The sequence below is a fragment of the Myxocyprinus asiaticus genome, chromosome 48, assembly GCF_019703515.2.
Source record: "Myxocyprinus asiaticus isolate MX2 ecotype Aquarium Trade chromosome 48, UBuf_Myxa_2, whole genome shotgun sequence".
NCBI lineage: Eukaryota > Metazoa > Chordata > Actinopteri > Cypriniformes > Catostomidae > Myxocyprinus > Myxocyprinus asiaticus.
In genome coordinates this window covers 5,160,848-5,187,350 of record NC_059391.1, presented here as the reverse complement: position 1 = coordinate 5,187,350, position 26,503 = coordinate 5,160,848, and the positions used below count along the sequence as shown (strand labels likewise).

Sequence of the window (26,503 nt, the reverse complement as noted above, 5' to 3'; positions counted from 1 at the left end):
ACACCATGCAAGGAGCAGACGTGTGAGTGACGAGCTCTACGCACTTTGCTGAATTTTCAATTATTTTCATGTTATAATCTGGTGAAATTTGATAAACCCAGTTACACATTTGCCCTTTGTTGCAAAACATGGCAAAGAAGTCAAAATCCTTGGGCTCTGGAGACATTAAAAGACACTTACGTGTTCAGGATGAAAGCCCCGACAGGCCTACAGACCGGGGACTCGATTTGGATGGCGCGGCGGGAGAAGGAATCCAGCGTCAGTTGTCCAACATGTCGGTGATGTTGACGAAGGTTCTTGCTGACTTGGAGGATCTCGCTGTAATACGTAGATTGATTACGGCGATGGAAATAAAATTCTCTGAGTTAGGTACAAGAGTGACTGATGTTGAAAAACGAATCGATTTTTTTGGAATCTTCGGAGAGGGAATTAACCGCTAATCCACCCGCGACCAAAGTTGATCTGGAACATCTCCTTGAAAAGCTTGAAGATCTTGAAAATAGAAGCCACAGGAATAACGTTCGAATTGTTGGAATTCCTGAGCATGAGGACGGCAGAGATATGGTGAAATTCCTAGACGAGTTTTTCCCGAGTCTGCTCGACATAACAGGCCACAAGCTGGAAATCGAGCGAGCTCACAGAGTCCCAGCTCACAGATCTGCTGAGGGATACAGGCCCCGATCGATTCTGGCCAGATTTCTGAGATCATCCGATAAAGATCTTGTGTTGCGCCAGGCGAGGAGCAAAGGGAAGCTTTCTTGGAAGGACCATAATATTTTCTTGTTCCCGGACTTTGCGAGTTCAACGAGAGAAACGCGATCGGTTCAAGGAATGTAAGAAACTCTTACATCAGAAAAAGATCTCGTTCGCTCTGATGTTTCCAGCCAAACTGAGAATAGAAACGAAGGTCAGTCGCAAAGTATTTACATGTCCAAATCTGGCAATGTCTTTTATAGAATCAATGACTGAGTAAACCATTGGATGTTTCTCGTGAGTGGGTCTGACTCGCTGTACTTACCCTTGAGGAAGCTGGGCGACATTTTGTTTTTTTTGTGTTGGCTCCGCCTAGCGACTGGAGCTTGTTTTGTGACAAACACGTTTCCTTAAAGAAACTTTTGCATTGATGAAAGATTACTTTTGCATTGAAGTTCCCGGACAGATTGAGAGTGGACACTACGGATGGCCGCAAAATATCTACATGCTGCTCACACAAAGGATGTCTTTTATGAAGTTGACAGATTGTGTAAGTCATGGTATATATTTTATGAGGCCTCCGAGTGAATTGACTCGATCATCCGGGGAACAGGGATGCCGGTTTTGTTTCTTTTTGTATTGGTTCCGCCTAGCGGCTGGAGCTTGTTCTATTGAATAACACTCCTTTGGAACAGCTGTGGATTAATCTGTGCATTCTTCGTACTTATTCCTCCTGCTGGCTGTAGTTTGTTTTGAGTATTTTTATGGGACATTGGAATGATCACGTCATCTGCTGAACTCATAACAACCGGCTCACTGTACATTTGTTTGTCTGTCTGAGGAATCTGAATGGTTTTATATCAGCTGGAATTTGTTTTGTGGAAGATCACACCTTTGAGACAGTTCTGTGAATGAATCTACACATTCTTTGTGTTCATTTTTCCTATTGACTGGGTTTATTTTACAAAGTATTTTCTGTTATGTAATTTTGCCTCACAAATTTGTGAGGCAGAATTGAGCAATCCGATGGCAAAGTTGTCGTGGGGGCTCGTGGGCGTTCATGGACCTTTTGAGTTTAAAGGGATTGACGCCGGTTGGCGCTGTCGTGTGCGGGGTTAATGCGCACTTTTTTCTGTTTATTCGGGGGGAAGTTCAGGATTTGATTGTTTCACTAATGGGGAATGTGGTCCGTATAATTTTGTTTTTGACAGACAATTTATTTTTTCTACTATATCAAAATGTCAAATGTTAATGAGTGTACTATCTCTCTCCACATGGAATGTAAATGGGTTGGGGCACCCCATAAAAAGAAGGAAGGTTATTACTTTTCTTAAACGTAAGAAATATGATATAGTGTTTATTCAAGAAACACATCTCTCCCCGTAGGATGCTGAAAAATTTGGGAAGATATGGGGTGGACATGTTTTCTTTAGTGCTGGCTCAAGTAAGAGAAATGGAGTCATTATATTGGTAAATAAACATCTACAATTCAAATGTCTCAAACAGATTAAAGATAAATTAGGAAGAGTAATTATTGTGTTAGTTGAAATTCAAGGGCAAAGGTTGATTTTGGCTAATATTTATGTACCTAACATTGATGATCAAGGCTTTTTTATAGATCTTGAAGGGATGTTGCAAACCGCTGGCACCCCTCATGATATAATATTGGGAGGAGACTTCAATCTTTTGATGGACTCAGTCCTTGATCATAGTGAAGCAAAAGTGTGTAAGCCCCCTAGAGCAACATTGACGCTTCACAGGATGTGTAAAAATCTTGGTCTTACGGATATTTGGAGACTTTTGAACCCATCTGGTAGGGACTATACATTTTTTTTCATCAGTACATAAGATTTATTCTAGAATAGATTTTTTTTTTTTTGATATCCAAATCCCTCATTTCATCTGTTGTTGATTGCTCAATTGGAAATATCTTAGTCTCAGATCATGCTCTGGTGAGTTAAAAGGTGTTGCCATATACAGAAAAAAAGAAATCATATAGTTGGTGCCTTAATGTATCCCTTCTGCAAAATCCTGATTTCCAACAGATGTTAAAGACTGAAATCAGTGTTTATATGGAGACCAGCTGGTCCTCAGTATCCTCTGTGGGCGTGGCTTGGGAGGCACTTAAGGCGGTTCTTAGGGGTCGGATCATACAGTATGCCTCATTCATTAAAAAATCCAAAGCACAAGAACTTGTGGAGTTGGAAGGAAATATTAAAAGTGCTGAGGCAGAGCTGAAGCGCCATATGTCATCTGATGGCCTCAGAGAATTGACCCGATTGAAATATTGATATAATACTATTTTGTCACGGAAAGTGGAGTTTTGGTTATTCAGGGCAAGACAGTCATACTTTGAGTCGGGTGACAAAGCAGGAAAACTTTTGGCTAGATATATAAAGCAGAGAGAGTCTTTTTCTATCATTCCCTCAGTGAAATCTACTTGTGGTGAAATATTTACCTCGGCTATTGATATTAATAATGCTTTTAAAGAGTTCCATCTTGATCTCTATGGTTCCACGTCTTCATCCACTGATGAAGATATTAGGAACTTTGTGGAACCAATAGATCTCCCTAAACTGACGACTGTGCAAAAAATGATCTTGATTCTGAGATAAACTTGGAGGAGCTTGTTGAGGTAATTAAAGGTCCGGGGCCTGACGGCTTTTCCTCCGAGTTTTTCAAATCTTATGCTACAGAACTGGCTCCACTTTTGTTAGAAGTTTATACTGATTCATTAAAGAATGGAAAGCTTCCGCCTACCATGACACAAGCGAGTGTAAAAGTTACCGCCCAATTTCCCTGATCCAGTTAGATGTAAAAATTTTGTCCAAAATTCTGGCTAATCGATTAAGTTATGACATCACTTATAGATCAGGGGTTTATTCGAGGCCGTAGCTCTTCTGATAATATTAGGCATCTCATCAATATCATGTGGTCAGTAGCGAATGATCAATCTCCGGTTGCTGCCATCTCTCTTGACGCCGAAAAGGCGTTTGATATGGTAGAATGGGATTATCTTTTTAAGATTTTGGAAAGGTATGGGTTCGGGAATACATTTATTGGTTGGATTAAGTTACTTTATTGACACCCTGTAGCAGCGGTGCAAACAAATGGGTTAATTTCCGATTATTTTACTCTGGATGGGGCACCCGGCAGGGTTGCCCTCTTTCCCCATTATTGTTCTGTCTTGCCCTGGAACCATTAGCAGCCGCGATTAGAAAGGAGGATGATTTTCCAGGGGTGACGGCGGGAGGTGTGGCGCATAAGCTTCTGCTCTACGCAGATTATATTTTATTATTCGTCTCCGACCCCACTAGATCTATGCCTTGCCTCCACAGAATTATTAACTCCTTTTCCAAATTCTCAGGATACAAAGTCAATTGGTCTAAATCCGAAGCTTTGGCTTTGACAGCGTACTGTCCAGTAATGGCCTTCCAGCCTGGTGCCTTCCAGTGGTCCAAACAGGGAATTAAGTATTTGGGAGTTTTATTCCCAGCAAATTTGTCTGATTTAGTCAGAGTTAACTCTGTCCTGCCGTCAGAGTTAATTTAGATCCCTTAATAAAAAGGTTTTCTAATGATGTGGACAGATGGGCTTCATTACACTTATCGATGATTGGGAAGGTTAATGTTATTAAAATGAATTGCATTCCAGAATTTAACTACCTGTTACAATCTCTCCCTGTAGATGTCCCCCTCTCTTATTTCAAGCAATTTGATAGCGTAGCGAAGTCCTTCATTTGAAATGGTAAATGTCCCAGGTTAAATTTCAGTAAGTTACATAGGCCGATTGACAAAGGTGGGTTAGGCCTACCCAATATTTTGTTTTATTATTATGCATTCAGTCTTAGACATTTGGCTCATTGGTTGCTTCCACCTGAGATAGCTCCTCCCTGGTTTTGTATTGAAAAGGAAGTTCTTGCCCCTATCTCACCACTGCAAAGCCTTTCAATTAAACTAGCTGGAGAGGTTAAGTCGCACCCCGTTATTTTGCATTTGACTCGATATGGACAAAAGTGTCCAGAGTGTTTAATTCTGATATTTATTTAAACATAGCCTCGAGCATATGGCTGAACCCTAAACTGTTTTAATAAGTCCCCTTTCTGTTGGTCAGATTGGATTGTGAGAGAGGTTAATACACTTGGTGACCTGTATGAGGGTGGAGTATTGAGATCTTTTGAAAATTTGATTCAACATTTTGGGATTCCCAGATCTCAACTTTATAAGTATTTACAGCTGTGCCACCTGCTCTGCTCTGTTTTTGGGAGTAGCATACACCCCCATAGAGCGGCAGATACTCTGGAAGTGGTGATTGCTGCTTTTGGGAAGGGTCATGAGGCATCAGTGTATTACTCCCTGTTAATTCAGAGTCTGGGGGACGGAGCTTTAAATTCTCTCAAAAGATTATGAGAGAAAGATTTAAATTTGGTATCAGAGGAGGGAGTGTGGGCAAGGATTCTAAAAAACAAAGTCTGCATCTAGAGATGCAAGGGTTCGCCTTATGCAATTTAAGATTTTACATAGATTTTATTGGATCCCCTCTAGATTGTATAGGCTTGGTCTTAAGGACACACCCATCTGCTGGCGATGCTATACTGAAGATGGAGACACCATCCATGTTTTTTGGGGGTGCCTTAAGATCCAAGAATTTTGGCTGAAGGTGCAAAGTTTTGTGTGTGATGTGTTGGGCACTCAGATCTCGTTCTGCCCCAGACTCTGTATTTTGGGAGATAGGGAGGTCATGGATTTGGAGGATAAGTACATGTAGGACTGGGTTTTGACCGGTGTGATGATTGGTAGGCAGGTTATTTTGAGGAGTTGGAAGTCGGATGGAGCACCCTCGTTCCCGGAGTGGTGCGAGGAGATGGGGAGGGTGGCTGCCTTCGAGGAGGGGTCGAGCATTAGGATGGGGGTTAGGGAATCATACAATAAGAAATGGGGCAATTATTTAGCATTTTTGAGGGAATCTCGAGGTGGGGCAGTGGAGGTAGTAATTTAGAGTTTATTTTTTTTTTATTTTGTTTTATAATACTTGATTATTCTATGTTGTTTTCTGTGTGTGTGTCTATATTGACCACAGGGGTGTTCGTGGGGGGGTCAGGGTGGGTTGAGAGTTTGGTAGGGGGAGGGGATATAGTGGGGGTTTAATGTTTAAAGTTTTTGATTCATTATATAGATGTTGTTGTATTTTTTTGTGTTAATTTATGAATCAAAAATGTTAATAAAAAAAAAAAGTGAAATGCAGTTAATCACGTTTAAAATTGTCAACAACAATTGTTTCCAACACCGTTTTTCACTAAATAAGCATGAGGAAGAATTAACTGTAATAATTTTTATATATATTAACCAGTATAACAGTACATGAGACAAACTGCAATAATTCCATACATATAGTTTATTTGACCAATTTATACATCATTTTTACTACTTTAAAGCATTTAAAATGCAGAGACATTTATTTTGGTAAAGTTGTTTTGCACAAAAAAACAGTCATATATTTATAAAACAGATTTTTTTTCACATTCTTTTTGACCTCTGTCAGAAATACTTGGTTTTGCTGCTGCTGCTTCTTTAAGACTTGACCGTAAACACCCACTGTTGTGATTGTCTCTTTCATTGCCATCTCACTGCTCACCGATGCTGGGTGGGCTACAGAAGTGTTAAGGTAAAGTAGGCGTTAGGGGTGTAACGGTTCAAATTTCTCACGGTTCATTTTGTATCACGGTTTTAAGGTCACTATTTCGGTTCAGTGTTTATGTTCAGAAAAAAAAATATTACTGCCATAGTAAAAATATTCTATTTGGTAACACACTTCAAGAGATTTGCCTTCACTACAAATCACCATGGTTTTACTACAGTAACCATAGTTTAAACATTATATTTGTAGTAAAATCATAGTAACCATAAAATTAACATGGTTACTGTCTTGGTTACAATACTATAGTAAAATCATGGTTACTATATGGCTACTACAGTATTACTGAATAAAACCATGGTTAATTTTCGTTAGTGTCCTTAACAAAAAAAAAAAAATGTTTTCTCTAATTACTAACTCAACATTTAACTTGCATTTATGCTACATGCATCAACAAAGTGTGTTTCATACTCCATATATATTTAATATTCAGAAGCTGTACATCACTATTGAAGGAACCTTGCTATTAATATGGATGCTAGAAGGGATGTCGTAACGCAACACGAGTGTTTTAATCATACGTGGAAATCCCACATCTTCATCAACGGAGTAGGGCAACATAACTTTGGCAATGAACACCACGAGCACTATAGTTAGTGTTATTTGTCTGTCTGAACTAGCACTGAGTTCCTTAAAGATGGAAGGGAATGTGTCCGTGTGCAGTTTCGGGCTCACCTGCGGCTCTGTGTGCGCCACACTATCTATCCTCGGGTGATGTCGGCGTAAATAAATCAAATATCGATGTATAACCAGTATACGGCATTCACATCGAGCAGTGTCTGCAAACAGTGCCTGTTTTTATGATCATCGCTGTTGTGATTGACTGCAAAAAGAAAAAGTTCCCAGACGGGAGACTTGAATGACGCAGGGGCTTCTGTCTTGTGGCTTGTTTTCTCAGCTTGCCATTTTCAACTTCACACTAATGCGTGCAGAACTGTGATGTCGTCAACTGATTTAACATACAGTTAATAGGACAGCTTCTCTCTGTAGAAAGTTGACCCACGTGAAACAGGCAGAGCGTGTCTACAGAGCAATACAGGTGCATTAGCGGAGGTTATAACTGCGCATGTCTATTTGGCACTTTATTTTCTTTGGCTAGAGACGAACCATGGGGCAAATGCTTACTGAACCGTGGGTGACGAACCATACGGTTCGTTTTTTTACCGAGAACCGTTACACCCCTAGTAGGCATTGCTGTGTTGTTGTGAAGGTGGTCTGATGCAAATGTCTACCACAGTGTGACATCACAATGTGGGGGAAATAGAGAACAAGTCGTTTCGGCAGCTTAGTTTCAACAAATGCTCTTTTTGCAATGTTTTGAGTTCTGAAACTTACAGTATGTTTTTATAGTATAATGACATCTTATATGTTAAAAGATCTAGGAAAAATGTATTCCTCTTGTCATGACCCTTTTAAAATGTCTCGCCTTAACACTCAGACTTGCAGTTGTGAGATAGGGAAGGATCAGGAAAAATTCTTCGAGGCAATCTTTAGGAAACAAAGAAAATTTCATCATAAGTGTTTTAAAATCATTGCAAATACAGTATATTGAGAGTTTTTGTTAAATCACCCAGACCTAGTGAGACTGGCAACAAACATCTCCAGAAAATAGCAAGTCTTGTATAATACAGTTACATGCACAATACATAATACAACAAAAATAATTCCTAGAGTTGGAGATCTGCAATTTATTCTGTAATGGTAAACAACTACAAGACTCTTGTAATTTAACATTCTTTTTCTAATCTCTCCTTTAGGAGTTGGAGATTGGCGCAGACTGCAATCATGTGAGTGCTTTGTCTTATTGCTACTGTTTTTGTTGCTGGACTTATGTTGACCTGAAGGATCATAAACTCGATCCGCAGCTTAACTAGTTGGAAGTCGTCATGGTATTTCTAGCCAAAGCATGACTCTCATGAAACTAACATTGAAACATAACACTAAGGAATTCTATAAAAAATCCTTCTGAAATTATTTTTTGAGATTTGCACACTGTAGGTGTATGTGTGCTCCTTCACAAAAAGATACAGTATTATTTTAGATTTTTTTATTTATTTTCCAGTTAATTTCTCATTATTGCAAAATCCCTTACTTACAAAAGCAATTACATTGGTCGGCTTATGATTTACATTGTCTGCCCAACTGAAATCATTAAATGTAAAAATGCAATAAATGTTAATTCCTGTCTAATAAAATGTCTTCAATTTTTAGCTTCTGTGGAACTACAAGCTAAATTTGACAACAGATCCAAAGTTTGAGTCTGTCGCTGTTGAAGTGTGCAAGAGTACCATCAGTGGGGTGAGTAGAAATATGCACAGATCTCTCAGATTATGTTTGGCCAGACATTCTGCAACATTTAGTGAAACGGAAAACAAACAAGTGTTTAAAGCTTGAGTGTTTTTTTTGTTTGTTTGTTTTTTTTGCAGTTTTGTGACCGTAGGAGCTCAAAATCGACACACTTCACCTTTTAAAGTCTCAAACGTCACCACAAAGTCATGATAAAACCATTTTTTATTGTTTTTCTCAGATTAAGGAGTGTGCCGCAGAGGAGCGTGGGAAAGGTTACCTGGTGTCGTGTTTGGTCGATCACCGCACTAACATCTCAGAGTACCAGTGTAACCAGTACATCACAAAGATGACCAGTATCATCTTCAGCGATTACCGCCTTATCTGCGGCTTCATGGACAAGTGCAAGGACGATATCAACAAACTACGCTGTGGAAGCGTCAACACGGGCGAGAAGGTAAAACCCAGGTGCATTGTGGGTGCTGTTAGTGTAGGGCAGAGACATGACTAAACCTTTTAAACTAGGATGAAATTATACCTTTGAGTGTAAGTACAGATGCCTTCTGTCAACGTGAATTTTTGTGGTAATCAACATTGTGCTTGTGGCTGTCGATTGACCTTAACTTGTATTGTACTCGGAACATTCCTTTTAGCTTATGGTGATATTTGCTTGTGAATCTGAGCAGTGTTTAATTGTCCACTTCTTGATGAGCAATCTTTAAAAGTTTCAGTATCATCTACGTTCTCCTGTTTTTAACGGAACACATGACAGAAGACATGCGCTGATTGTAATTGATCCTGATCTTTCCCCTGGCCACTTCTGTCAAGTTTACCGTCCATGTTATGTAGCAACAGCCGATATAAGGACTCTTCCTGTGAAAGGTTTCTTTTTCAGATCCATTTCTCTGTATTTACTTTCCATTCTAATCTGTAATTATTAGCATTGACAATTGTTTGTGAAACTGATGCAAATGCAAATATAGCCTATATTTCAAAACATTCTCAGCTTTTTGGTTCTGAGGCACTAAAGCACGGGACAAACTGCATCTCGCATTGATTTAATATGAAACGCAATTCTGTTTCCTTTAATTCTGGACGATTCCGTAGTAGTGGGTTTGAAGAAACTTGGTTTGATTAGGTCTATATTTTGAAGAACAAACAAAAGAAAAGCTGTTGATGCGTGTGTCTGATTCGCTGTTTTATGAGCATCTTTTGTGTGTCAGTGGTCCAAAAACAGTTTGCAAGAATTTTGTCATATATGATAGCTGCAAATAATCTCAGACCATCTCGGGAGGTGCTCTGAGTTTAATTTGAGTTAAATCCAGCGTTTAACATTTTACTGTACATGCATGGCCTATATATAACGGTATATATATTCTTTTGAATAGGAAAAAAGTGGCTTGTAAAAAAACGGCTGCTAAAATTGGGCACTCACCAGCCACTGTGGCTGGTGGTCAAAGTTAATTTTATACTCTGCTGAACTTTTTATGAATTTAAATTCTATGCATTAATTTAAACCATGTAGGACATTAAAAAGCTAAAGTTTTCTCAATAGTGAGAACAAAATAGAGGGATTTCTAAACTGACAGGGAGACATCCAAAAGATGAAGTAGAGGATATGACAAGGCAAAAAAAAAAAAAAAAAAAAAAAACAACGTGTTCACAAGCAAAAAAACAACAACTTTCAATTATTACAAAGCAAATTCTGTATGTCTTTGCTTTAGAAATTTTTTCACACAGTGCTGAATTTTATATTTCACAAATGGGTAGAAACTAGGGCGGTCAGTTGATTAAAATGTTTGATTGAATAAATTACATGATATGGCAACAAATTAAGCATAATCGATTGCATATATACTTGAAATATTTGCTGAGAAAGCCCCTCAAATAACAATAACTCAATATACAGTGCATTCAGAAAATATTCAGACCCCTTAATTTTTTCACATTTTGTTATGTTGCAGCCTTATGCTAAAATGCTTTAAATATTTTTTTTCCACATCAATCCACACTGCATACACCATAATGACAAAGAAAAAAAAAACTGATTTTTGATAACATGGCAGATTTATTAAAAAGAAAAAACTGAAATATCACATTGACACAAGTATTCAGACCCTTAACTCAGTACTTAGTTGAAGCACCTTTGGCAGCGATTACAGCCTCAAGTCTTTTTGGGTATGATGCGATAAACTTCAAGATAAACGCCTGGATTTGGGGATTTTCTGCCATTCCTCTCTGAAGATCCTCTCAAGCTCTGTCAGGTTAAAATGGGGACTGTCGGTGGACAGCCATTTTCAGGTCTCTCCAGAGCCACTCTTGCATTGTCTTGGCTGTGTACTTAGGGTCATTGTCCTGTTGAATGGTGAACCTTCGGCCCAGTCTGAGATCCTGAGCGCACTGGGCCAGATTTTCATTAAGGATATCTCTGTATTTTGCTGCATTCAGCTTTTCTTCAAACCTGATCAGTCCCCCAGTCACTGCCGCTGAAAAACACCCCCACAGCATGATGCTACCACACCACCATGCTTCACCGTTGGGATGGTATTGCGCAGGTGATGAGCGGTGCCTGGTTTCCTCCAGACATGACGCTTGGAATTGAGGCCAAACAGTTCAATCTTCATTTCATCAGACAAAGAATCTTGTTTCTCACAGTCAAAGAGTCCTTTAGGTGTATTTTTGCTAATTCCAAGCGGGCTTTCATGTGTCTTGCTCTGAGGTGATGCTTCCGTCTGGCCACTCTGTCATAAAGCCCAGATTGGTGGAGTGTTACAGTGATGGTTGTCCTTCTGCAAGTTTCTCCCATCTCCACACATGATCTCTGGAGCTCAACCAGAGTGACCTTGGGTTCTTGGTCACTTCTCTTACCAATGTCCTTCTCCCCCAGTTTGGCTGGGCGGCCAACTTTAGGAAGAGTCCTGGTTGTTCCAAACTTCTTCCATTTAGGAATTATGGAGCTCACTGTGCTCTTGGGAACCTTCAATGCAGCCAAAATTTATTTGTAGCTTTCCCCAGATCTGTGCCTTGACACAATCCTGTCTCTGAGCTCTGCAGGCAGTTCCTTTGACCTCATGGCTTGGTTTTTGCTCTGATAGCATTTTCAGCTGTGAGACATTATATAGACAGATGTATGCCTTTCCAAATCATGTCAAATCAATTGCATTTGCCACAGTTGGACTCCAATCAAAGTGTAGAAACATCTCAAAGATGATCCAGAGAAATGGGATGCACCTTAGCTAAATTTCAAGTGTCATCGCTAAAACTTTAATTCTCATTCATGTTTTGTGTTCATTCATGAAAACAAGCTAAATATATTTGTGTAAATTATTCGCAAAACCTTGCATAAATGAACATTCAATTAAATGCAAAAGTTTACATAAGAATGATTTTGTGAACGATTCACAAAGAAATTCATACTGCTCGTTTTTCATGAAAAAGGCCCAATGTACGTGCGTTGCACCATATGAGATGTTGGCATCTTAACATTTTTACAAGTATGATTACGTTAGTTTCTACTAACTGGTACTAACATTTTTGTGTACGCAAAATGCAGTGAGATTTCTAATACAGCTGCAGAGAGAGTAACCGCAAAGTTACCTCTCTTCTGACAGTCATAATCCACCGCTCTTTGTTTTTAACTCATGTGGAAAGTTGTGAAAACGTAATGCGGAATTTTTTTTCTTTTACTTTTGGAACTAATGGGTAAGCAAAAATAATATTTAATGTGGTTTTCCATTCAACACTGTAGAAGTTTTCCCTGCAGTCATTTACATCCATGTTCCAAATCCCAAAAGTTTGAAAAAGGTCTATTCTATATTCACTGAAATTCATTCAGCTAGTGTTTTGTTAATGAGGCCAATTGCGCATACAGCTCTGAAAAAAATTAAGACCACTGCAAAATGATCAGTTTCTCTTGATTTACTACTTCTAGGTATGTGTTTGAGTAAAATGAACATTTTTGTTTTATTCTATAAAGTACTGACAACTTTTCTCCCAAATTCCAAATAAAAATATTGTCATTTAGAGCATTTATTTGCAGAAAATGACAACTGGTCAAAATAACAGAAAAGATGCAGTGTTTTCAGACCTCAAATAATGCAAAGAAAACAAGTTCATATTCATTTTTAAACAAAACAATACTAATGTTTTAATTTAGGAAGAGTTCATAAATCAATATTTGGTGGAGTAACACTGATTTTCAATCACAGCTTTCATGTGTCTTGGCATGCTCTCTACCAGTCTTTCACGTTGCTGTTGGGTGACTTTATGCCACTCCTGGCGCAAAAATTCAAGCAGCTCGGCTTTGTTTGATGGCTTGTGGCCATCCATCTTCCTTTTGATCACATTCCAAAGGTTTTCAATGGGGTTCAGGTCTGGAGATTGGGCTGGCCATAACAGGGTCTTGATCAGGTGGTCCTCCATCCACACCTGGCTGTGTGGCATAGAGCATTGTCCAGCTGGAAAAAAACAATTCTCAGAGTGGGGAACATTGTCAGAGCAGAAGGAAGCAAGTTTTCTTCCAGGATAACCTTGTACATGGCTTGATTCATGCGTCCTTCACAAAGACGAATCTGCCCTATTCCAGAATTGCTGAAGCACCCCCAGATCATCACTGATCTTCCACCAAGTTTCACAGTGGGTGCGAGAGACTGTGGCTTGAAGGCCTCTCCAGGTCTCTGTCTAACCATTAGACGAGCAGGTGGAGGATCGGTGATGATCTGGAATCGGGCAGATTCGTCTTTGTATAAATTTATATATATAAACTGGTCCAATCCATGTTCAATGGGAATTATATATTGTTAGAAAAATAAAAAAGTTTTGTACCTCTTTTTGTACATTTTTAAAGTGTAATTCATGAGCAATACAGTGATCTGTTGACAAAATAAGGTAAATGGCAAAATATTGGTGAAGGCATATCGTTTTTTGTTCAAATCGGTATTGGCCAAAAAATTTCGGTGCATCCCTAATAGGGTTGCGCGATATACTGGTACTAAGGAAATATCGCGATACAAAAAAAATGTAAACGGTACGATATCATGTTGTTGCTATTTCAGTACCATTTTACAGTATGTTGCCATTGGCTAAATGTTATGAGATTTTGAGATGAAATCAATGACAATTTGAAAATAAAATTTCAAAAAAATCTTGATATGGCTAAGTGTTATCATTAAATAGCAGAAGGATGTCATTTAATTAAATAATATACAGTCACATTCGCTGCGTTCTACAGAATGAACAAGAGGTGCTGCTTTGCTTTATCATCTACTTCACACACACACACACACACACACACACACACACACACATGCAGGCATGCACACGTGCGTGCATACACAAACGCAACACACAACTGGTGCTTGATTTTCATGCAGTGCATTTAGTGTATAAACTACTGTGAACACTTAAATCTCCTTCACCAGTGCAGCTCGGAGATTTCAGCTCATATGAAGGCTAAATATTAAGGCTCCAAAAAGAACAGATAGTCAGCATAAACATCATCCATACAACTCCAGTGGTTAAATTAATGTCTTCTAAACGGATATGATCACTTTCAGTATGAAAAAAGATAAATATTTAATATTTATTTGTTGCCCAAGTATTGATACTGAGGTACCAGGGCTGGTATCGTACTGAAGCCAAAATTTCGGTATCGGATCTACCCTAATCCCTTATGAGTATCAGTATGTAAGCTCAATATCAAACTGATACATTTCTTAATTTTAGAATAGTATCTGCTTATATTCTTTTTTTTCTGGATGAATAATTTTGAAAGTTTAGTATGGCAGAATTGTGGTTAACTAACTTTTTGGTACAAATAGCTCGTTTTTATTGGAGCAGTCAAGGGATCCAAAGGCAACTGACTGAACTGAAGTACCAGCCAAATTCAGTTCAATTGAATTAAATGTATTTATAAAGCACATTTTACAATGCATTGTGCCAAAGTAGCTTTACAAACGCCCCAGTGAGCAAGTCAAAGCGACAGTTGTAAATACTTCCCAAGACCTTCAAGTAGATGAAGAAGAAACCTTCTCAGGCTGGCTCATATTAAAATGTATACAAAGCATTTCATACTCGTTCTCTGTGCCCTTCAGGATGTCCACTCTCAGGGCGAAGTGATTGCCTGTTTGGAGAAAGGGCTTGTGACTGAAGCCGAGGAGCAGCCTGGTCAATACACTATTAAAGAGGACTGTAAGAAGGCCATCATGCGTGTGGCTGAGCTCTCCTCTGACGACTTCCACCTGGATCGCCACCTGTATTTCGTCTGCCGGGACGACCGCGAACGCTTCTGTGAAAATGTAAGACACCATCCTGCAAGACTCAAACAAACATGTTCAATCGTAACAATCTTGGATGCTAATAATTTGCTTCGTTTTTGTTTTAGACTCCAGCAGGAGAAGGCAAAGTCTACAAATGTCTTTTCAACCACAAGTTTGAGGAGAGCATGTCGGACAAAGTAGGTTTTATTCATTGGAGCATTCTTTGTTGCATGAAAGAGTTTACGCTAAATGTGTACTGCAGATGAGTACAATAGTTTCCCACTCTTAAAGGTGTTGTAAGTGCCTTTTTTATGAAAATATGTACCTGTCTGTGTCATCTGCAGTGTAAGGATGCTCTTTCCACTCGTCAAAAGCTCATTGCTCAGGACTACAAGGTCAGCTACTCACTGGCTAAAGCCTGTAAACCAGACCTGCGCAAATACCGCTGCAACATGGATACGGCGATGCCACGAGCACGGGAGGCCAAACTATCATACCTGCTGCTGTGTCTGGAGTCAGCCGTACACCGAGGTAAGACACTTAGTTTCGGGATGGTTCTTAACTTTGCAAGAATTTTGACTTAAATGAACTCATGCCATAGATGTCTGCAGTGTTAGTGGTTTGCTTGTAACATGCTTTGCGGAATAGAGTTTCCAAATATACTGTGTGATGTTGCTCCAATCCACCAGGTCACAGTGTGTGAACAGAGGGATTTTCCTCCTGTCATCATAAAGAACAAGTGCAACTAAAGTCATCTATCGAGTAGTCGTTACAACCCTTATTCATGCTTTCTGTCGCAGGTCAAACGGTGAGTGGCGAGTGTCAGGGAGAGATGTTGGACTACAGGCGGATGCTGATGGAAGATTATTCTCTCAGTCCAGAGATTGTGCTGCATTGCAGAGGGGAGATTGAGACACACTGCTCTGGCCTGCACCACAAAGGTCGAACCCTCCACTGCCTCATGAGGGTGTCCCGGGACAAGGGCATCTTAGAGGGCCACTGCCAGAAAGCTGTGAGTAAATGGGTAGTTGACATAAAACTTGTCCATGAATTTTCTTAATTTCTTTAATTTTTTTTTTTTTTATTAACATCAAGACATTAGGTTAAAATATGTATAAGGGAAATTGTATGTTAGGTCCTGGTCAGCATTTTATTTTTTTTTTCTCCCATTTATTTACCTTGTTGCCTTCACTAGTTTATTTTGAATGTAGAATCTCAATGAGTTTATAAAAGCTGCATGCATAACAATGAAAAATAATTAAGAAAGTGCTGTTTAAAATAGTTTGTTATAAGTATTACATGTCGGGGGGCCTGGGTAGCTCAGTGGTAAAATATGCTGGCTACCACCCCTGGAGTTCCAGGGCGTGCTGAGTGACTCCAGCCAGGTCTCCTAATCAACCAAATTGGCCCGGTTGCTAGGAAGGGTAGAGTCACATGGGGTAAACTCCTCGTGGTCACTATAATGTGGTTCGTTCTCAGTAGGGTGCGTGGTGAGTTGAGCACGGTTGCCGCAGTGGATGGCGTGAAGCCTCAACACGCGCTATGTCTCCGTGACAACGTGCTCAACAAGCCACATGATAAGATGCGCAGGTTGACGGTCTTGGACGCGGAGGCAACTGGGATTCGTCCTCCGCCACCCGGACTGAGGAGAATCACTATGCGACCACGAGGACTTAAAAGCACATTGGGAATTGGGCATACCAAATTGGGAGAAAAAAGGGGAAAAATCCCCCCAAAAAAAGAAATATTAGATGTCAACTACCAAGAAACAGATTAACACACCCTCACTTGCTATTAGGGCTGGGCCATTTACTGTATATCAGATATTTACAATATTTAATATTTATAATATAACACATTTGAAGAAAAATATCTCAGCTCAGAAGGTCTTTAAAATACAAGTGGATGGTGATTCAACTTTTGAAGCTCCAAAAAGAACAGATAGTCAGCATAAACATCATCCATACAACTCCAGTGGTTAAATTAATGTCTTCTAAACGGATATGATCACTTTCAGTATGAAAAAAGATAAATATTTAAGTACTTTTTAACTCTAAATCATCGCTTCCGGTAAGCTACATGAGAGGGTTGAGTCCAAGCGGTCTCTCGTGTGATGTAATCGCGTTGCCATGATACGGACGTAATCTCACATTCTTTTCTCAGTTGAGACATCGAGGATAAGCACACAAACACACCATTGTGAGGAAAGAAACCGATAAATACAGATCTAAACCAAAACCAACGAAGCTTCTGTACAGTGTTCTTTCTCAGTTGTAAACAGCGCTGCTCTTCCGGCTGTGATACACGTGCATCAGTTCTCGCGTGCCTCATATGCCAACGCGATTATGTCACGCGCATACCGCTGCTGACCGGAAGGATGATGTAGAGTTAAGTACTTAAATATTGATCTTTTTCGCACCAAAAGCGATCATGTCGCTTTATAAGTCATTAATTGAACAGCTGGTGTCATATCGATGACTTTTATGCTGACTGGTTGTGATTTTTGGAGCTTCAAAAGTCTGACCACCATCCACTTGCATTTTAAGGACCTAGATATTTTTCTACATCATGAGGGTGAGTAAATGATGAGAGAATTTTCATTTTTGGATGAACTATCCCTTTAATGTGCTTTTTATATGACTTTGGCAGTCAAAATCATTCAAACCTTAATTAAAAATATTTTTATAGCGTCAATGATTTAAACCTCATTAAAATCTGGCTAATGGATTTGGGATGTTCATTTCTGTGAATCGTTCCTTTCAAACTGTCCATTTCAATGAATTAGTTTATCACTCAAATGTTCAAGGAGGTCCCAGCTTGGCATTTACATGCTTTAAAATGTTCTAGTCAAAATATATGTAAATATTCTGTTTTGTACAATGTAATGTTATATTGGTGCATATAAAGGAAAATGATTACATTTTCTTTATGTAAAGTGTTTAGTTTAGATGCCGACCGATAGTCGATTCTGCAGATACCAATAACTAAGATGGCAAAACAGACCGATAACCGATTAATCAGCTGATAGTTTTTACAATCTGTAATATGAACGAAAACATTCCACTCAGTGTAAAATAGTGGTGAACTTTATAAACAAAATTAACAGTTATGACTTAACCTTGAAAATATTTTGTAATTACTAAATAAAATAAAATAATAGAAATCCAAACTGAGCCAAAAAGTTCAAATAACACAAACTCCAAATATCATAAATAAAAATGGTTACTTACAAAAAGAACCAATGAATGCTTCAAATAACACAACGTAATCTGAACATGAATTTGTAAGAATTAAACAGGTGAAAAGTTGAACAGTCCTGTAAAAACTGCACATTTTGTTTTTATCATAAAACAACTAAAATGCTTATTGACAACTGTCGCCACTGATTTTTGAAGATAACCAATAGTTTCAAAAGCAACTATCGGTGCCGGTTGATCTTTAGTTCTTTGTGTGAAAATATTTGAATCACATTTAACTGTAATTTACTGTTTGCATTTAACATTTTGAATCGACTGGCTGGAAATTATTTTTCGACTGATTTAAATAAATCACAATTTCCAGGCGTGAGAAATGTTATATTTGGGTTATATCACCCAGCTCTACTGGCTAGATAGTTTCCCTTATATCTTACACAGATGAGCACACTTGTAGTCATTCACTGAATCTTAGTCCTTCCAGCATGAAGTGGGGTTGATTCATTTCATTCATGAATGCGAGAATTCTGTTTTTCATTCATATAAAATAATGCAGTGTCTGTGATGAATGACTCTGATTATAGCTTTCATATCCGTCTGTATCCATCAGCTCCAGACACTGATACAGGAAACGGACCCCGGGGCAGACTACCGCATCGACAGAGCTCTCAACGAGGCCTGCGAGTCTGTCATCCAGACCGCATGCAAACACATTCGCAATGGAGACCCTATGTGAGTGCCAATGTGTTTTGAGCCTGTGCCAAATTAGATTCCATATTTGTATCAAACTGTCGATTATGGAAAAATTAATTCTGCTTGTAGCCATTTGATGTTTCTGGAATAAGATTTAATCTCCTCTTAGGAGAAGCAAATAAGCAAATATAATAAATAGCCTTATTAAAGATCCAAAAAATGGCTTGATGTACGTGGTTTTCTTTCCTGTATTGACTTATTTCCTATTGAAACAGGAAGTTAATGAGGGACATATTGAAAGGCTATCAATTTTCTTTTAAATAGCCTTCAGTCTATGTCACAGCAATGAACTATTATTTGCAACTTTTGCTAGCTGATGACAGTTATTTATAGTTAAGGGGGACAGACATTGTCATTACTGAGAGCGTTTGATTGGGAATAAGATGTCATTAATATTTTTGTCTGCTTTCCTGGAAGAGAAAGAGTGTAAAGTTTAAAAGAATTATATCTTGTCAAATCAACCAAATTTGACACATTATATTTCTAAGAACTTGACAAATGTTTTTTTAAACTAGATTTTGAAAATATTTCTCATTTTTGTCACCTTAGACAACCTTATTTGTCAATGACCCACAAATGATGACAGCCAAAATATTAAATGCCATGGATTAATATATACTGAGTAATGTTTTAACAAAACTAAAAGTCAAAAAGCAGCATCATAATTTTGTATGTACACAGGAATAGGTAGGTCTGTGATTGAAGTCAGTTGACTTGAGCACATTTTGTTGCATCACATGCCAGTGGTGTGAATCCAAAAATGGAAAAGCACTTTTTGTGTTGATTTTCCAAAGTTGGAGTGCCTATAACTCCAGAAGTGTTAAAAAATATCTTATAATCCTTTAAGATTCTAGTTCATAACAAACTTTTCTTTTTTTGTATCTTCATTTTTAAGGCTCTGTATGGTTCCTCGAGGTTTGGGGCTCTCAATGTGGCTCAATGTATCAGATATGACTAAACATCACATAACTCATGTCTTTAACATTTGGAAGCAGGCCAAATTGGTTTTTGCAATTCGAAACAAGTCCTGTTTTACCTCCTCTGGCAATCTTTTTAAGTTATTGTTTTGAATTGAACAATGCTAACCTTGTTTTCACACTGATCAAACCAGTTTTACAGTAAACACTGAAAGGGAGAGTTCACCCAAAAATGAAAATTCTCTCATCATTTACTCACCCTCATGCCATCCCAGATGTGTATGACTTTCTTTCTTCTGCAGAACACAAATTAAGATTTTTAGAAGAATATTTCAGCTCTGTAGGTCTATACAATGCAAGTTAACAGGGTCCAAAACTTTAAAGCTCCGAAAAAAGCACATAAAGGCAGCATAAAATAATCCATACAACTCCAGTTGTTTAATCTTCAGAAGCGATATGATAGGTGTGGGGGAGAAAAGTCCTTTTTCACTATAAATCTCCACTTTCACTTTCAGAATGTGAAAGTAAAATTGTAGATTCATAAAAAAGGACTTACATTTTGATCAATTTTTTTCACCCACACCCATCATATCTCTTCTGAAGACATGAATTTAACCATTCACTTGCTATATATGGACCTGCAGAGCTGAAATATTCTTCTAAAAATCTTAATTTGTGTTCTGCAGAAGAAAGTCACACACGTCTGGGATGGCATGAGGGTGAGTAAATGATGAGAGAATTTTCATTTTTTGGGTGAAACTATCCCTTTAAGTTGCAAATATGACCACTAGGACTGAGAGGTTTGAATCGTGTCACTGATATAAAACAGTTTCAAAAATGCAGATGGATTCATTTCCACAAATCAGTTCTTTTTGAACCGTCAATTTTAATGAATCAGTTTGTTTATTGTGTCACCCGTAAGTGTTCATGGAAGTCACTGTGAGGCATTTTACGTTTGACTAAATTTATACTGTTTTTTTAATGCTTGAATTAAACATTACTTAACAACATTGGCTGTTTGATCCAATTTATGGTTCCTGGTATTGGAAAAAAAAAAAAAACTAACAAAATAGAAACAGCCTTTTTAGCCATTTTAGAGCAAATACTAAAAGACATGGTGTCAGAAGCCTGAACATTTAGATTGTTTTTTTTTTTTTATTATTATTGATTTTTTTTCGAGAGAGTCCTACTCTGGATTTAGAAACTTTTACATTAAAACTTGAAAAGTTGACTGTGTGTGTGTAGGATCCTGTCTTGTCTTATGGAGCACCTGTACACTGATAAGATGGTTGAAGACTGTGAACACAGACTACTAGAGTTGCAGTACTTCATCTCTAGAGACTGGAAGTGAGTAACAAACCATTTGTTTTCTTTTTATTACAACTGGCAGTGCTCATCAAACATCCAATATCTTTGTTTTATACCACACTATTTAACATTAACTAATGATCAAAACTGTATATAACTTTCAGATACACTACAATTCGACCTTTAAAGGAATCGTGGATTGTCGTTGTTCACGACCAGTATGCTACTGTTGGTTTTTTTTTTCTGTGAAACACAAAAAGGAGAAACTTTTAAAGAAAATTTACATAGCGCTTTTTCATAGAACAACATCTCATAGTGTCAAGCTCCAAAAAGAGAGAAACCATTTTGTTCACATGTTGGTTTTTTGGTGCTTAATGTAGTTTCGTGTTAGATTTTTGCCTTGGTCACCTTCAGATTTTAGCCCGTGTGATGTATAACCTCTGATTCTGGTTGTAGACTGGACCCCATCCTGTACAAAAAGTGTCAGAATGATGCCGCTCGTATCTGTCACACTCATGGCTGGAATGAGACGAGTGAATTTATGCCTCCCGGCGCCGTTTTCTCCTGTCTGTACCGCCACGCTTACCGCACTGAGATGCAAGGACGACGGGTATGAACAACACACTACAACACAAGTCTTTTGTGGTTCAGAACTTTTGCCTCTGTGGTGTTTTTTAACAACAAGATTGAAAATATTAACTATAATACGTTTTTACAGAGTGCATTAATTTGAATATTATGTTATAGGAGCATTAAGTTAAATCGTTTTTAAAACCTTCAACAATAGCTTATACGAGTCTTCCTCAATGTAACAATAGGGTTCATCAGAAAGTTCGGAAGTAAGTTTGGAAGAAGTAAGTATCCTCTGGACCAATGCTTAATAGGTGAATCTCACGAAGACTGTAAAGCTGGGTCATATTTTAAAAAAAAAATATTTTGGAAGAAAATTCTTTTTAGTGTGAAGTATTTATACGTCACGTTGACATACATTTTCATTGACAATTAAGCACACTCCTCCCCACCCCCCCAATATATGCAATTAAATATTCTTACTACTGTTATGCAAATAAATATATTATTTAAATTGTATTTATACATCAATTTGACATTTTGACATCACCCCAGTCTCATTACTATAACACAATTAAATCACATTTTCATTACATAATGCAAAATACATATATATTTATTTGTGTTTTATGTTTTTTATAAAAATACAAATAAGAAAATGTGCTCAGTTTTCATGGAAAAAATATCATAATGCAAAAAAGGTCCTAAAATATGCTTCGTTTTCTTATGCAAAAAAATAAAAAAAAGAATAGATATATATTTCTTGACAGATTTCATGCGATTCACCCTAACAGTAAACATGCATGCCATGAGCAAATTAGCAGGGACAAATCAGAGCCTTTTATTTTTCTAAAGCTGAAAATCTTGTTCATTCATGTCTTGGGGTATAATTGTAGTAATTTGTGGGAAATTACTCAAATCACGTGGGTCTTGGGAGTTAATTTTACAGGCTTATTTACATATCGACATTCTTATACAGTTGAAGTCAGAAGTTTACATTTAGGTTGAAGTCATTGAAACTAATTTTTTTTTAACCACTCCACAGATTTAATGTTAGCAAACTATAGTTTTTGCAAGTTGTTAAGGACATCTACATGACACGAGTAATTTTCCAGCAATTGTTTACAGACAGATTGTTTCACTTTTAATTTACTAAATTACAATTCCAGTGGGTCAGAAGTTTACATACACCAAGTTAACTGAACCTTTAACAGCTTGGAAAATTCCAGAAAATTATGTCAAGCCTTTTAGACAGTTAGCCAATTAGCTTCTGACAGGAGGTGTACTGAACTGGAGGTGTACCTGTGGATGTATTTTAAGGCCTACCTTCAAACTAAGTGCCTTTATGCTTGACATCATGGGAAAATCAAAAGAAATCAGCCAAGACCTCAGAAAAAAAAAATTTGTGGACCTCCCATAAGTCTGGTTCATCCTTGGGAGCAATTTCCAAATGCCTGTAGGTACCACGTTCATCTGTACAAACAATAGTATGGAAGTATAAACACCATGGGACCATGCAGCCATCATACCGCTCAGGAAGGAGAGGCATTCTGTCTCCTAAAGATGAACGTAGCTTGGTGCGAAAAGTGCAAATCAATCCCAGAACAACAGCAAAGGACCTTGTGAAGATGCTGGAGGAAACAGGTAGACAAGCATCTATATCCACAGTAAAACGAGTCCTTTATTGAAATAACCTGAAAGGCTGCTCAGCAAGGAAGAAGTCACTGCTCCAAAACCACCATAAAAAAAGCCAGACTACAGTTTGCAAGTGCACATGGGGACAAAGATCTTACTTTTTGGAGAAATGTCCTCTGGTCTGATGAAACAAAAAATTAACTGTTTGGCCATAATGACCATCATTATGTTTGGAGGAAAAAGGTTGAGGCTTGCAAGCCGAAGAACTCCATCCCAAACGAGAAGCATGGGGGTGGCCGCATCATGTAGGAGGGACTGGTGCACTTCACAAAATAGATGGCATCATGAGGAAGGAAAATTATGTCGATATATTGAAGCAACATCTCAAGACATCAGTCAGGATGTTAAAGCTAATTTGCAAATGGGTCTTCCAAATGGACAATGACCCCAAGCATACCTCCAAAGTTGTGGTAAAATGGCTTAAGGACAACAAAGTCAAGGTATTGGAGTGGCCATCACAAAGCCCTGACCTCAATCCGTGGGGAGAACTGAAAAAGCGTGTGCGAGCCTATAAACCGAACTCAGTTACACCAGTTCTGTCTGGAGGAATGGGCCAAAATTCCAGCAACTTATTGTGAGAAGCTTGTGGAAGGCTACCCAAAATATTTGACCCAAGTTAAACAATTTAAAGGCAATGCTACCAAATACTAATAAAGTGTATGTAAACTTCTGACCCATTGGGAATGTTGAAATAAATCATTGCTATTATTTTGACATTTTTGACAACTGACCTAAGAGAATGTTTTCTACGATTAAATATCAGGAATTGTGAAAAACTGAGTTTAAATGTATTTGTCTAAGGTGTATGTAAACTTCTGACTTCAACTGCATATAATTCAGGGTAATTGTACCAAAATTCATGACTCCAATCAAACACATACGATCAGATTGCTGTTTGTAGTAGATTAGCTGATAAAAAAAGAGATATAGAACTGTGTGTATATGTTTGATTGAATGGGTGTGGGTCTGTTTGCATAGTTGCATATTTCAGATGTATGTATAGAAATGCATACTAATCCATTGGAGTGAATCTGTAGCTATCTCGGGACTGTAAAACAGAAGTTCAGAGGATCCTCCACCAGAGGGCGCTCGACGTCAAACTGGATCCAGAACTGCAGCAGCGTTGCATGACAGACCTCGGAAAGTGGTGCAGTGAGAAGACTGAACCTGGACAGGTCAGTATAAAAAAACCTCCTAATTATTGTTTAATAGCGTTTTTATAGCTGGGTGTTTCTCCTTATATGGGCACTATTTGCACTATCTCACTAGTTTATTTCATTTGTCTACTAACAATGTCCAACAGTGCATATACATACATCAAAGGAGAATTCTGTTATTTTCTGAACCATAAATTTCCATCACATCTCAAATGATGTATCTTGTTTGATGACAACACTCTGTGGTAGAAATTAAGTTTTAAAGGGATAGTTCACCTAAAAATGAAAATTCTCTCATTTACTCAGCCTCATGCCATCCCAGATGTGTACGACTTTCCTTCCTCTGCAGAACACAAACTAAGATTTTTAGAAGAATATTTCAGCTCTGTAGGTTCATACAATGCAAGTGAATGGTGACCAGAAATCAGAACGTTGAAAAATCAAATAAAGGAAACATAAAAGTAATCCATAAGACTCAAGTTGTTAAATCCATATCTTCAAATGTGATATAAGTGTGTGTGAGAAACAGTTCAATATATAAGTCATTTTTTTTTTTTTAACTGTAAATCTACAATTTCACTTTCACATTCAGCCTCCTACTGGTTGGTGCTGGTCAAAGGTGGAGAATTATAGGTAAAAAGGACTTAAATATTGATCTGTTTCTCACCCACACCTATCATATCACTTCAGAAGACATGGATTTAACCACTGGAGTCTTATTGATTACTTTTATGTTGACTTTATGTTCTTTCTGGACCTTCTGAGTTCTGGTCACCATTCACTTGCATTGTATGGACCTACAGAGCTGAAATATTCTTCTGTATATCTTTGTTTGTGTTCAGCAGTAGAATGAAAGTCATACACATCTGGGATGGCATGAGGATGAGTAAATGATGAGAGAATTTAAATTTTTGGGTGAACTATCTCTTTAAAATTAAAAGTTGGGGGGACAAAGGTAGAACAATAAAATCTATACATAAGACATGAAAAGTAGCAAAAATAAATGGTAATGTTTCCAGAAAAAAGCTGAAATCTGTTTAAAAAAAACTCCTGGTACATAAGTAATTATAAATGTATGAAGCATTTCTAAATTTGTGTTTTGTGTGTGTGTGTGTGTCAGGAATTGGAGTGCTTGCAGGATCATTTGGAGGATCTGGTCTCTGTCTGCAGGGATGTGGTGGGAAACCTCACAGAATTGGAGTCTGAGGTAAAAAATAAAGATGCTTGTGTGTCATTTTACTGCCGTTTTGCTGTGAAATTAAAAAGCCTCAGTGTTGAGTATTTGGTCTCTCTTGTTCTGCTCTGGATGCAAAATTACTGGGGTGGATTTTAGTGTTTAATGTATGTCTGATCTTTCAGGACATTCAGATCGAGGCGCTGTTGATTCGAGCCTGTGAGCCCGTCATCCAGTCGCACTGTCATGTAAGTCAACTTATTAGCCCACCAGCAAGAGTGGCCTGGGTGTTCATTTCACACCCTGTATAAATAGTCTACACAATCATGTTCTCTTTTCATTGTTCCTCTCTCTTACTGGTAGGAGGTGGCTGATAATCAGATAGACACAGGGGATCTGATGGAGTGTCTGGTTGCCAATAAGCACCAGAAGGAAATGAACGAGAAATGTGCTGTCGGAGTCACACACTTCCAGCTGGTACATCTGACGATCGCATGCTCAATCTGCCTTTTTATGAATTATTTTCTTTTATGACTCAACCATCCGTTTCCCCTCATCATCAGATCCAGATGAAGGACTTCCGCTTCTCGTACAAGTTCAAGATGGCATGCAAGGAGGACGTGCTGAAACTATGCCCCAACATCAAGAAAAAGTGAGAGCCGGGTTATGTTCATTAAATCTGTCAAAATGAATGAACAAGTTTTGAATACCTCTTGAATACCTAAGTTTCAGTAAATGATGCATGTTACAAGTTTACAGTACAATGCCATATTTCTATAGCATTCTTAAAAACAACAGAAGTTGA

General features: G+C 38.1%; 1 protein-coding gene across 4 annotated transcripts in view; it reads left to right on the top strand.

Moving 5' to 3' along the window:
• LOC127437447 (Golgi apparatus protein 1-like) overlaps window positions 1-26,503 on the top strand; it is a 65,419-nt gene that overhangs the window by 19,196 nt on the left and 19,720 nt on the right. For 3 of the 4 annotated variants that reach the window (XM_051692369.1, XM_051692366.1, XM_051692368.1), the window contains exons 2-17: window positions 8,145-8,174; window positions 8,599-8,685; window positions 8,915-9,130; window positions 14,766-14,969; window positions 15,056-15,127; window positions 15,275-15,461; window positions 15,731-15,942; window positions 18,735-18,856; window positions 21,040-21,141; window positions 21,559-21,712; window positions 21,921-21,956; window positions 24,405-24,542; window positions 25,645-25,731; window positions 25,884-25,946; window positions 26,062-26,175; window positions 26,262-26,350. In XM_051692369.1, the coding sequence (XP_051548329.1) occupies window positions 8,145-8,174; window positions 8,599-8,685; window positions 8,915-9,130; window positions 14,766-14,969; window positions 15,056-15,127; window positions 15,275-15,461; window positions 15,731-15,942; window positions 18,735-18,856; window positions 21,040-21,141; window positions 21,559-21,712; window positions 21,921-21,956; window positions 24,405-24,542; window positions 25,645-25,731; window positions 25,884-25,946; window positions 26,062-26,175; window positions 26,262-26,350 (1,913 nt within the window). The remainder of the gene's footprint in view (window positions 1-8,144; window positions 8,175-8,598; window positions 8,686-8,914; window positions 9,131-14,765; window positions 14,970-15,055; window positions 15,128-15,274; window positions 15,462-15,730; window positions 15,943-18,734; window positions 18,857-21,039; window positions 21,142-21,558; window positions 21,713-21,920; window positions 21,957-24,404; window positions 24,543-25,644; window positions 25,732-25,883; window positions 25,947-26,061; window positions 26,176-26,261; window positions 26,351-26,503) is intronic. The other variant, XM_051692367.1, reaches the window with a different exon arrangement.